Here is a 12,520-nt window from a genome sequence, read left to right on the forward strand (position 1 = left end):
AGTAACTACTACTGAGCAGAATGTTAATTTTAAAATGATTTTTCATATATTATAGTATTGCCAGATATGTCGAAAGGGAGATAATGAAGAACTGCTTCTGCTTTGTGATGGCTGTGACAAAGGTTGTCACACATACTGCCATAGACCCAAAATTACAACTATACCAGATGGTGACTGGTTCTGTCCAGCATGTATTGCTACGGTGAGGCTTCTCTACAACTAAACTTTTAAATTTCCAGATGAAAATACAGAATGTTTATTTATTTATTTAAGAATTACTTATTTTTGTGGAGTTGGGGCATTGTTGGGGCAATTTCACTGCTCTGGGCTACTTTTCTCATCATTTAATTCATATAGAGAAGAAGAGACACCACAGCACCAGAACTTAGTATCAAACTTGGGTCACATGCATGCCAAGGCACCGACCTACCCAGTGAGATATCTCTGACTCTTGTGACTTTTTAAGTACAATTGATATGCCATAAAATTACTCTTACATAGGGTAGAATTCAGTAGACTTTAAGTGTGTTCATAAAGTTGCATAACCATCATCACTGTTTAATTCCAGAACATTTTTCCACCACTAGCAATCACTTCTTATTCCCTTTCTCCCTTTAGGCTTTGGCAACCACTAGTCTACTTTCTATCTGTTTGGGTTTTGTGTCATTCATCACATATAAAGAAATCAAATACTTTGTGGCTTTTTGTGTCTGAATTTCCTAGTATAGACTTTGCAAATTTCAATCTTGTTCTAACATGATTCATTTTGTATGAATATGTTTTCAAATTATTGGACAAATACCTATAAACATAATTGTTAGGCTATATGGTAATATGCTTATGCATTTTAAGTCATTCTTTAGTTACATTTAAATTAGAAGTATTTTAAGTCACATTTCAGTTGGCTAAAAAGAAGCAATGTGATAAAGTAGAAAGAAATATAATTCAGAGTTATAAATTATTAAGAAATGGGGGCCAGGTGGTGGCTCACCTGGTTGAGCGCGTATATTACATGCGCAAGGACCCAGGTTCGAGCCCCTGGTCCCCACCTGCAGGGGGATAGCTTCACAAGTGGTGAAGCAGGTCTGCAGGTGTCTCTCTGTCTCTCTCCCTCTCTATCACCACCTTCCCTCTCAATTTCTGACTGTCTCTATCCAACAAATAAATAATAGATTTAAAAAATTATTAAGAAATGAAGAAGTTTCAATATGTGCAAAGGGCAAAACTTTTTGCTAGGTTTTCCTTGCCTCATTTTTACTCTTTCACAAATGTTTTAGTCAAATTCATTTCAAGAATAAGCCCAACTTTAAATTGTTGCTAGGATATCTGACTCTGCAATCAGCGATTTTTTAAAGTCTTCATAAGAGATAATTTTAAAATTATATTTTATTTATTTATTTATTTAATAGAGACAGGCAGTTATCAAGAGAGAAGGTATAGATGGAGAGAGCCACCTGCAGCATTGCTTTGGTACTCCCTTTTCAGATGGGGACTGGGGGCTTGAACCCAGGTCCTTAAGCATTGTAACATATGCACAGAAACAAGTGTGCCACCACCAAGCCCCAAGAGAATGATTTCTTTTCTCTTTTTTTATCTTTAAAATTTATTAATGATTTAATATTGATTCATAGAATTATGAGATAATGGGTATAATTCCACACTGTTCCCACCCCAAGAGTGTCCTATTCCCTCCATTGGAAACTGTGGTAGTTTTCCCAAGGTCACAGATATTGGTCAACTATTATTTCTGTAACTATTTACATTTATATATATTTGCCTTTTTTATGGTTCTACCTAAGAGAAGAGGATAAGTACTATTCAAAAAAATCAAAACAAAACTATATATTTTTAGTGATTTTGCATATCTCTCCTGTGATGTATTACATTTATTATAATAACTCAAAATAAATGTTTGTTTTCCTACTTTAAATTTAGGAATATTTTTTAATTTGTGGGGGGAGGGGTATTGACAGAAATTGAGAGGAAAGAGGGAGAGGGAGAGGGGGAGAGAGAGAGAGAGAGAGAGGGAGAGAGAAACTCTTAAGGCACTGTTTTACCACTTGTGAAGCTTTCTTCCTGCAGGTAAGGACCAGGGGCTTGAACCTGGATCCTTGAGCACTGTAATGTATGCACTCTACCAGGTGCACCACCTGAGAAGACTCATTGTTATATCAGTGTTTTGCCTACAAGTGTTAGGTGGCATAAGGCATAAAATAAAATTATTATTAGCTTTCTAGGGCAGAAATAGTATACTTTTTATTTGCCTTGTCAGACTTATATTTTATAATAACTGAAGTTCTGTCTGTAGACCATTATTTTCTTGAGTTTCATTTACTTTGCTTCTTAATTCAAGGCAAGTGGTCAAACTCTAAAAATAAAAAAACTTCACATCAAAGGAAAAAAGATTGAATCAAAGAAAGGCAAGAAAGTAACTTTAACAGGGGATACTGAAGATGAAGACTCTGCATCTACAAGTAGTTCACTAAAAAGAGGAAACAAAGACCTGAAAAAAAGAAAAATAGAGGAAAAAATTTCTATTAACTTATCAAAACAGGAATGTTTTACTTCTGTTAAAAAACCTAAAAGAGATGATGCCAAGGACCTAACACTTTGCAGGTATTATTTCAGTTTTTATGTACTACATAAATGTGTAACATCTTACTTTGTATGTTTAAAGACCTACCTTCATATTAAAGGTGGCTTTTCAATTTTTGTGTGTAAGCAGAAAATGTAAAGTTATAGTAAATAATTTTTCTCTATCTTTTTTAATAAATTTGCATTGAGTTTTTACTGGAAACATATGGAAACTGAATTTTCAATAAGAAATAGATGCTTTAAAGCACAAATACTGATTTTAACCACATTGTTTTCTTTAGTATGATCCTTACTGAAATGGAAACTCATGAAGATGCATGGCCTTTTCTACTTCCAGTAAACTTGAAACTTGTCCCTGGTTATAAGAAAGTTATTAAGAAGCCTATGGATTTTTCCACAATCAGAGAAAAATTAAGTAGTGGACAGTAAGTAAATCATTTCAGTTTACTGTTTTTAAAATGCCTGATATGTGTTGAGTACTTTCCAAGTGAACCAAAATAAAGTAAATTAATAGCAGAGATACAGGCCTAGCCTTTGGAGCAAAGGATTGTTCATATGGTATGGAAGACAAACCAGTTAAAGTTATTTAAGAAATTAAAAGGCAGGGGTCGGGTGGTATCAAAGCGGGTTAAACGCAAGTGGCGTAAAGCGCAAGGACAGGAGTAAGGATCCCAGTTGGAGTCCCTGGCTCCCCTCCTGCAGGGGGGTCGTTTCACTGGCAGTGAAGCAGGTCTGCAGTTATCTTTCTCTCCCCCTCTGTTTTCCCCTTCTCTCTCCATTTCTCTCTGTCCTATCTAACAATGATGATATCAATAACAACAATAATAACTACAATAAAAAAGGGCAACAAAAATGAAAATAAATAATTTAAAAAAAATTAAAAGGCATGATTTTTAAGTTAAACAAAGTTGCTTTTGACATTGGAAGCACACCTAATCCAGCCCAGGAGGTAGGGAAAATAGCAGATGAGTCTTTGAAAAAAAGAAAAGCTGGAGTCTTTATTCTGCATCAGTGAAATATTGACAGTACCTCATGTAAATTTAACAAAAATTGAATTTTTAATATTTTCAGATTATTACAGTATAGAGATAGGAGGTCACTGAAAAATTTAAATATCAAAAGCTTTATTAAGAGTTATTGCAGAATTGCTGGTGGGAATGTAAATTGGTTCAACCCCTGCAGAGAGCAGTCTGGAGAATTCTCAGAAGAATGACCCTATGACCCTGCAATTCCTCTCTTGGAGATTTATCCTAAGGAACCAAACATACCCATCCAAAAAGATTTGTGTATACCTATGTTCATAGCAGCACAATTTATAATAGCCAAAACCAGGAAGCAACCCAGGTGTCCAACAACAGATGAGTGGCTAAGTTGTGGTCTTTATACACAATGGAATACTATTCAGTTATTAAAAATGTTGATTTCACCGTCTTCACCCCATCTTGGATGGAGCTTGAAGAAATAATGTTAAGTGAGATAAGTCAGAAAGAAAAGGATAAATATGTGATGGTCTCACTCATAGAAGTTGAAAAGCAAGATCAGAAGGAAAAATACTAAGGAGAACTTGGTCTGGAGTTGGTGTACTGCACCAAAGTAAAAGATACTGGGGGGGAGGGGTTCAGATCTTGGAACATGCCTAGTGGGGGCTGAATTGTTATGTGGAAAACTGGGAAATGTTATGCATGTACAAATTATTGTGCTTTGCTGTCAGCTGTTCATCATTTTGCTGTCAACATTAATCCCCCAATAAAGAAATTTTTAAAAATTACAATAAAAATAAAGCATGAAAAAAAGTTATTGCAGAATACTGAATATACATTGACTAAATTTGTAAAGAAAATTATTGTTGGGAGTCCTGCGGTAGCACAGCGAGTTAAGTGCACATGATGCAAAGTGCAAGGACCGGCGTGAGGATCTCAGTTTGAGCCCCTGGCTCCCCATCTGTAGGGGAGTCGTTTCACAGACGATGATGCAGGTCTGCAGGTGTCTCTCTTTTTCTCCCCCTCTCTGTTTTCCCCTTCTCCTCTCCATTTCTCTCTGTCCTAGCCAACAACAAGGATATCAAGAACAACAACAGTAATAACTACAACAATAAAACAACAAGGGCAACAAAAGGGAAAATAAATATGAAAAACATATATTAAAAAAAGTGGTCCGGGAGGTGGCATAGTGGATAGGGCATTGAACTTTCACGCATGAGGTCCTGAGTTCAATCCCCGGCAGCACATGTACCAGAGTGATGTCTGGTTCTTTCTCTGTCTCCTCCTATCTTTCTCACTGATAAATAAATAAAATCTTAAAAAAAAAAAAAAAAAGAAAATTACCGTTTGCTCATCTCTAATATATTCTCTCTGTGGTCCTATCCAAAGTGTAAAGCAATATCCTGGCCGTAGTTATTGATCTTTTTTAAACCACTTCAAAAACCTATCAGAGACTAGCATATTAGAATTTGAAAGTTCATTATAGACTTTTGTATAGTTTGGAACCACAGAAATTAGGCTGTGAATAACCAAGGAGCTGTGTTGCATTTTCCTTTTCCTTTACCCCTATACATTAATCTAGCTTAATGTGCTCATCACTTTAGGCAGTTACAGAAAAGATAGAAAATAATGGATGTTACATTGAAATAATAAATATTATATATATTTCAGTTATATTATGGTCATTTTTATCATTATTATACAGTTTGTTACTTAGTTCTTGCCAGACATTTCTTTTGATGAAAATCACTGTGCTCCCTAACTTACTGTCAGTTTAGAAGAACAAAGTGAAGCTTAATTCAGAAGTATTTTGCTCCTAAAGATTAGGTGATTTATCAGATTGGCCAAATGCCTGGCTTCTTTTGTTTTTTTAACTATTTAATTTGATAAGACAAGGAAATTTAATGTGGAAGGGAAAACAGAGGGGGGAAAGAGAAACACCTGCAGCACTGCTTCACCACTTGTGAAGCTTTTCTCCTTCAGGTATGCACCTAATGTGTGTGCTCTACCAGGTGTCCCACTACCCAGCCCCCTGATTTCATTCTTTAGAGGCCAAAATATATTAGTCTTTCAAATGCAGAAAATATTTAAAACTACTGGTTCTAAAGTGAATTGTTAGCAAAAGCTAACAATTAGGGGCTAGTTCTTTTGCTTTTTTCATAAAAATAGTCTGATGTTTAGGGTGGTAACACAATGGATTTCATCATCACTATAGCCTGGACAAAGGCTTACCAATGTTCAATTAACTCTTGATTTTAACTTCCATGATCCTCTAATTCCAGGATAGAGAATGAACCTGAACCACAGAGTCTGTATAACAAGCAGACTTGGAAATTAACAGATTGCCAAACGAATTTAAAAAAAAATCAAATCAACAAAAAATCTGGAACTGCCTTTTGTTAATGAATCCTGGTGACTGGAGGAAGCTACAGCAGAGGCAGACAGACAAAAGATTCTTTCTAATCTTGTTTCTGATATTATCTCTGGGAAGCAACATGTCAAGGATTCAGGCACCTATAGCTTTGATTTGTTTAATTAAAGCTAAATTATTAAGTTGGAACCAAAAGCCACAAATATTTCACAATTTAACTAGAAATATATACTGAAGTGTACAGTGAAGTGTATACTTCAGTGAATTTTTCTGGGTTTCACCACCTGTCCCATCATTCTGTAAGGGAAGGGCACACATGAGGGTTTTATTTATTTAACCTACAATCCCATTCAAAAGGCCCTCCTGCATTCTCTCCCTAGCATTATATTAGCATTTTCTTGTGGAAAGAAACATTCTAGATTAGTAAATATATCTTAAAATACTTTAACATGGGGCTAGGCAGTAGTGCAGTAGGTTAAGTGCACATGGCATGAAGCGCAAGGACTGGTGTAAGGATCCTGGTTCAAGCCCCCAGCTTCCCACCTGCAGGGGGATCACTTCACAAGTGGTGAAGCAGGCCTGCAGGTGTCTGTCTTCTCTCCCCCTCTGTCTCTCCTCTCTCGATTTCTCTGTGTCCTATCAAATAACAATAGCAATGAGAGCAATAACAATAAATACGACAAAGGCAACAAAATGGAGAAAAATGGCCTCCAGGAGCAGTGGATTCGTTGTGCAGGCACCGAGCAACAGCAATAACCCTGGAGGCAAAAAAAAAAAAACAACTTTAACATTTTATAAATTTTTCCCCCACACACTAAATATATATGAAATGTCTATACAGGTAAATCCATGCAGACAAAAGATAGATTGGTGATTTCCAGGAACTGGGAATAGGTAGGAATGGGCAGTAATTTTTAATTTCAATTTGGGATAATGGTTTCTTTGGGGGTAGAGACCAAATTTTAGAACTAGATAAATGTGGTGGTTGTACCATGTTATGAAGAGAATATATGGGAAATGGTGAAAATATAACAAAAGGCAACCTATCTTGGGATGTATATACTAGTTACAGGGAAAGTGTCATATTTATAATGTATTGGAAGTATTTATATTTCTACTGCAACTAAATATTTTTTAATATGGATGAGAGGGACAAATGATACCATTTGATGACATAAAGAAGTAGAAGTTCTATAACAAAGTTTTGACACAGGTTACATAGGAGTTTGGATGTGGGGAAAATACTAGTTATCTGAAATATAGTTTGCTCTTTAGAGAAATCTGCTTTTCTATTTGATCTATTTTTAAATCCTATATAGCTCAGAATACATGCAGTTTTTAAAACGTCTCAGATAAAATAAACTATGCCATATCTTCTGTCATTTTTATTTTTCATTTGACCATTTATTACCTCTTCATATGTTTACAAAACAAAGCTCTCCTAAAAGCAGTCTCTAAATCATGTGTTTTCTTCCAGGTATCCGAACCTTGAAACCTTTGCTCTAGATGTCAGGCTTGTTTTTGACAACTGTGAAACATTTAATGAAGATGATTCTGATATAGGCAGAGCTGGCCATAACATGAGGAAATATTTTGAAAAAAAGTGGACAGATACTTTCAAAGTGAGCTGAAATTATAATCTCTTTTTTTCCTTTTGAACAAGGACAAATGAGACCAGCAATGTGAACTTACTTACATAAATGTGCAAGGCACATACATAATGACTTTTTTTCCCTTAAAATAAGTGTCAGAAGAATGATACCATTTTTAAAGGCTTCACTCCAACAACCAATGCCTTTTGGTTATTGGTTTGTGTGATTTATCAGCTAATTTAGGTAGAACAGGGAAGCACACCCAAAGATATTTCAAAGGAAAGGGTGTTATAGTGCAATAGCAATTAAAATATATCAAATCGCACTGAATATCCAACACCAGAGCTCTAATATGGGAAATGGTTCTCCTTTCCCTCTCAATAAATATCTATTTTTCATTTTTTTACTTTGTAGTTTATTTTTTAGTGAATGTATTTAATTTTATGAATTATTTATGATTAAACCACATCCAGAATCTTCGTTTTCTGTGAAAAGGAAGAACTAGAAGATTGCTTTAAATCTTGAAAATACAACAAGGAATGTTTTAAAATATAAAACAAAGCCAAGTTAACTGTTTACACTGATGTGCTATAAAAGCACCAAAAAAAACTTTACTGTAGAGTTTCAAGTACACGTATATATACATATATATATATATGTATATATATATATATATATGTATGTTGCTGCATCACTTGTGTAGTTAAATTGTATTTCAAAACAGTGAAGAAAATTTGACATGTATATACTGTTCATTATTGTTTATACTAAGTTTTGTTTTAAATATGTATTATGTGTATATATTGTTTACAGACATTATTGTTCATGCCTTAGGAGGACTGTAGCATTTTATTTTAGTCTGAAGGTAATTATAGCTATACAGCTTGTACAGTAATTATCCTCTACTAACACTGTGGCGTCTCCTTGATCTTGGTAGTGCCTGCCTTTGAAACAGGATGTAGGGGATATTAGTTTTCCATTTTTCTATTTTGTTATATAATTTTAAGCCACCAGGGCCTAAATGAAAGTATAATCAATCATTTGTATCCATGTGGAATAAAATTGTGACAGTTTCCTACTACACACAGTATTTTTTCATAGAAACATTTCCCTCCCATTTGCCTTGCCTCAGAAAATAAATTTAAAAGACATTTGTAACCACTGTGTTTTATCTACTGTGTTGTGGTGGCCTGTTGGAGGCAAGTAGATCAGAATTTTTTTGTACCTATGTAAGAGTACTTGAAGTTTTATTTAAAATAAAATGTTGTGGAAAAGGTAGCATTCTTTTTTTTTTTTTCACTACTATGTGTGGCACGGATACAATAAAGAACTTTTACAAACTATTTTTTTTTTTTTAGTTCTTTTTTCCTCATGAACCTGAAAGCATACTGTTTTCTTTACAAATAGCTGGTTTAAATTTGATTTATGGAATCAAAAAGGAGGAATATCAGAGTAGTTCAGAAAACATTCAGCTGAGTAGAGAGGGTGGATTTAAGTCAAATGATGTGACTTTCATGAATTTGAGACTCTCAGAACTATGTTTTACTAGTTAAATTCACATGTTAAATATAAAAATATTTATAATACATGTTAAGGCTTTGATGAGAAATATCCCAGTTGGTAGACTATTAAACCAGATGTCAAAAGAAAAATTAATCTAGCTAGCCATGATATGCAGATGCAAGTATTTATGATATGATTTAATTCCTTGCACTGGGTTCTGAGGAATCTTTGAATAATATAGTGCAGACCCTGCTTTCATGGTTCTTATTGCCTAGTGGAGAAGTATTCTTTGGTAACATCCACTGCTTCTAATAGGGAAGGGAAAACAGAAAAGCATGTCTTTGTCTTATTTTGTTTTTAATTGAAGCAATACTACATTATAAATTTTAAGTGTGTCACTAAATTCACCATATGGGAGAATAGAAAAGTTTTGAAAATATTCCTAAATTGAAAATGTTCAGAAACTACAGAGTATTTTCCAAAATCTCTAGGTTGTGACAGCTTACATGACAATCAGCTGTTATTATATAAATATGTCAGTTTCTGTTATCCAAATATTATAGTGATGCCTTAAGAGGCTGGTGCATAATAATAATAATAATAACAATAATAATAATAATAACCATGTGGATCAGGGAACAAGGTGGTGTTTGAGTAAGTGAGTAACTTTTGTGTTTATAGAACTGCCAAGATGCTCCATAGAAAATCTTCAAGGGGGCTTTATGCCTTAGGGGTGATTCATGTTTGTGTTAAGATTGATATTAGCTGGTTTATATGTGGGTTGATGATAATATATCTGGTGTTTGAGGGAGAAATAAGAAATAAAATACTTCAAAAACATACAGAGAACAGTTTTTTTGAAGAGTGATTTTCTTTTAAAGATAAACTTGTAATTATCTGTTATCAAAATTAAAACTATACACAACCTACTTTCATTAAAATTTGACAATAGTCTGAGACTTCTCCATTATTGACCTGATTACTATGTATATTGTATAGGTATACACATATATTTAAGAAATTGCCCTCATGTTAGATTTAGATTTATCAACTCAAATAGTAACCAACCATGAATAACCAAACAATACATGACTCTTAAGTCCAGAAAAGGATTATCAATTTGAAATAACATGTAGAAAGTATTTATTTAGTTATTAATCACAATGAATAATTAATTAAAATTCATGTAAGGGTAGACCTTGAACTCAAAAGAACTAAATTGCATTATGAACGCAAAGTGTTCTCTTTTCTTGTTTCAAAAAATGAAAATGGATTATAATCCTAATTTTGATCAGTTATGAAGGATCTAATTTGTCTTTTCCAGCCCATATTCTATCCATTTCCAGTGCAGCTCTACCTTCCCGTATCATTAATTTTTTAAAAATCTTATCTATATAATCTCCTGGTAAGCAAATCCTAAACAAGCAAATCTGACATTAATCAAGTACTTTTACTGTTGATTTTATTTGTGAGTTATCTCTTTATTTGTGGGTCATCTCTCAAGATATTTGCTAAGAAAATTTCATTCTAACAATTAGATAAGTTTTTAAATAGTGGAAATTATGCTTCCACATAAATATGACTCCAAAAATGACACAGAAAAATTATCTGAACTTCACCTATTTTTGCTTCAGTAAGATCATGTCTGTGTATTTGAGCAGAATAGTTAAATTCTATTAGAAAAGTTCCTTTTCAGTGACTAAGATACCATGTCCTGGTTTCCATTTGTCATGATATTTGGGAGAGAGATTAAATATCACCTAAAATGTGCTAGGTAAGCATAAAGTTAGTACAGTAAGAATGAGATGTACTTATACAAGTGTCTTATACATGCATTGGCAAAGGCAGATGAACTAGCTCTTCCCAACACAACAATTCATAGTAGAATTTATATCTGACAGCTTCTAGCATTCTCTTCTGAATAATGTACATTAAGTAGCAAGTTTCCCTTTAATTGTGTTTATGGTGCTAGTCCCCATTTTTTATTACTGAGAATTTGAAATATTTCAGCTTTTTTGATTATCACATTTTCTAGTACTATCTATTTAAACTTCTAGTCATTTGGGATTTGGGATAGTTCCAGTGTGTCATGAGTGATGTGTTTATTGATTTTTTTTTCTTGTTGTTGTTTTGTATGTATGTATGCATGTATAGAGATCTTAAAATGCATGTATATGTTTTTTTACTTTTGCTACAAAGGAATGAACCTAGGGCCCTGGAGCTGTTTAGTGCCACTAAGCAGTCTCCCCTGCCAAATTTTCTACTCTTTATTGTTTCGTGAGAAAAAGAGGAGAGAGAGAAAGAGGAGAGAAAGAGTGAGGGAAACAGGTCGACATAAAGAGCACAGATTCCACAGTACTACTGTAATTTATGGTGCTGCTCCAGGGCCATCCACAGTGCTCCTACAGGGTACTGGGATACAAACACAGGATCTCAATTACAACAGTGTAACTGCTCTACTAAGCAATACCACCCCCAAGTCCATGTGATGTGATGTATGCATTTAACTTTTTTTTTTTTTACTTCTGTCAAAATTCCTGTGAGTAGCTAAACTTTATATTTTCCTATAACTATGGGTATTGTTGTTATGGACTGTGTATCTCCTTTTGTCGGTTGACATAGTTTCTGAAGAAATTGTGTCTTACACATTTTCAAAATGGACAGGATCTAGTATAATGCTGCATGCATTAAAAGTAACAAAGCAACATCTTCCATTCAAAAAAGGCATTTGAATTAAACACACACTGTGAAAGCATTGACAAAATTGGAGTTCCTGATATATTTTTGGTATCAGCTATGCTGGATAAGATGTGATTTTTCTAAAATGATAGTTCTTACTGAAGTGTGTGTTGAGCTATAGTTCATGAAATATTCAGTCATATTACTTTGTAATCATAACTTGAAGCTTAATAATGTTCTGTTGGAGTACAGATATTTCCTGGGATGTGTGGAAAAGACTAATGTTTGCAATAAAAGACCTGAGAGTTTCCAGGTGAATTCAAAAGGTGAAAAATAATGGATTACTTGATACAAAGTGGAACTCCTTTATAATTCTTCAGATTGCTTCCCTCTGATTTTTAACTTTGTTCTCATTTCCTTTCAAAAGGGAAAGCATCTATATGACTATACCATATGGTATAGTCATTAATACTCTAAAATTAAAGAATTCCACCTTTCCATCGTCCTGGGCACATGGTGAGATTGTATTTTGTGTACTTCTTATGGTTGAATGGGGCTATTTGATAACCTATTTTTGGCCAAAGAGATCTGAATGCATCTGTTGTGTATCACTTATGAGATTAACATTTAATTTCACCGTTTTCCCTCTGACAGCAACTTACAATGCCCAAAATTATTCATGCTTTTTGCTAGTTCCTGACAACTATGATGAACAGAATTTTCTTCCTATTCAAAATAGATATGTAGTATAAGAAAGAAATTAACTTGTTTTAACTCATGAAGATACTGGGATTCATTGT

The 12,520-nt window shown here is 33.9% G+C and overlaps 1 protein-coding gene across 26 annotated transcripts in view; it reads left to right on the forward strand.

Annotated features, from left to right (window-relative positions):
- BAZ2B (bromodomain adjacent to zinc finger domain 2B) overlaps positions 1 to 9,995 on the forward strand; it is a 368,528-nt gene extending 358,533 nt beyond the window's left edge. For all 26 annotated transcript variants that reach the window (XM_060177832.1, XM_060177835.1, XM_060177833.1 and 23 more), the window contains 4 exons: positions 56 to 202; positions 2,354 to 2,616; positions 2,877 to 3,020; positions 7,424 to 9,995. In XM_060177832.1, the coding sequence (XP_060033815.1) occupies positions 56 to 202; positions 2,354 to 2,616; positions 2,877 to 3,020; positions 7,424 to 7,577 (708 nt within the window). In that variant the 3' untranslated portion in view covers positions 7,578 to 9,995. The remainder of the gene's footprint in view (positions 1 to 55; positions 203 to 2,353; positions 2,617 to 2,876; positions 3,021 to 7,423) is intronic.
- Positions 9,996 to 12,520: the final 2,525 nt, after the last annotated feature.

This window comes from Erinaceus europaeus, chromosome 18, assembly GCF_950295315.1.
Source record: "Erinaceus europaeus chromosome 18, mEriEur2.1, whole genome shotgun sequence".
Lineage (NCBI taxonomy): Eukaryota > Metazoa > Chordata > Mammalia > Eulipotyphla > Erinaceidae > Erinaceus > Erinaceus europaeus.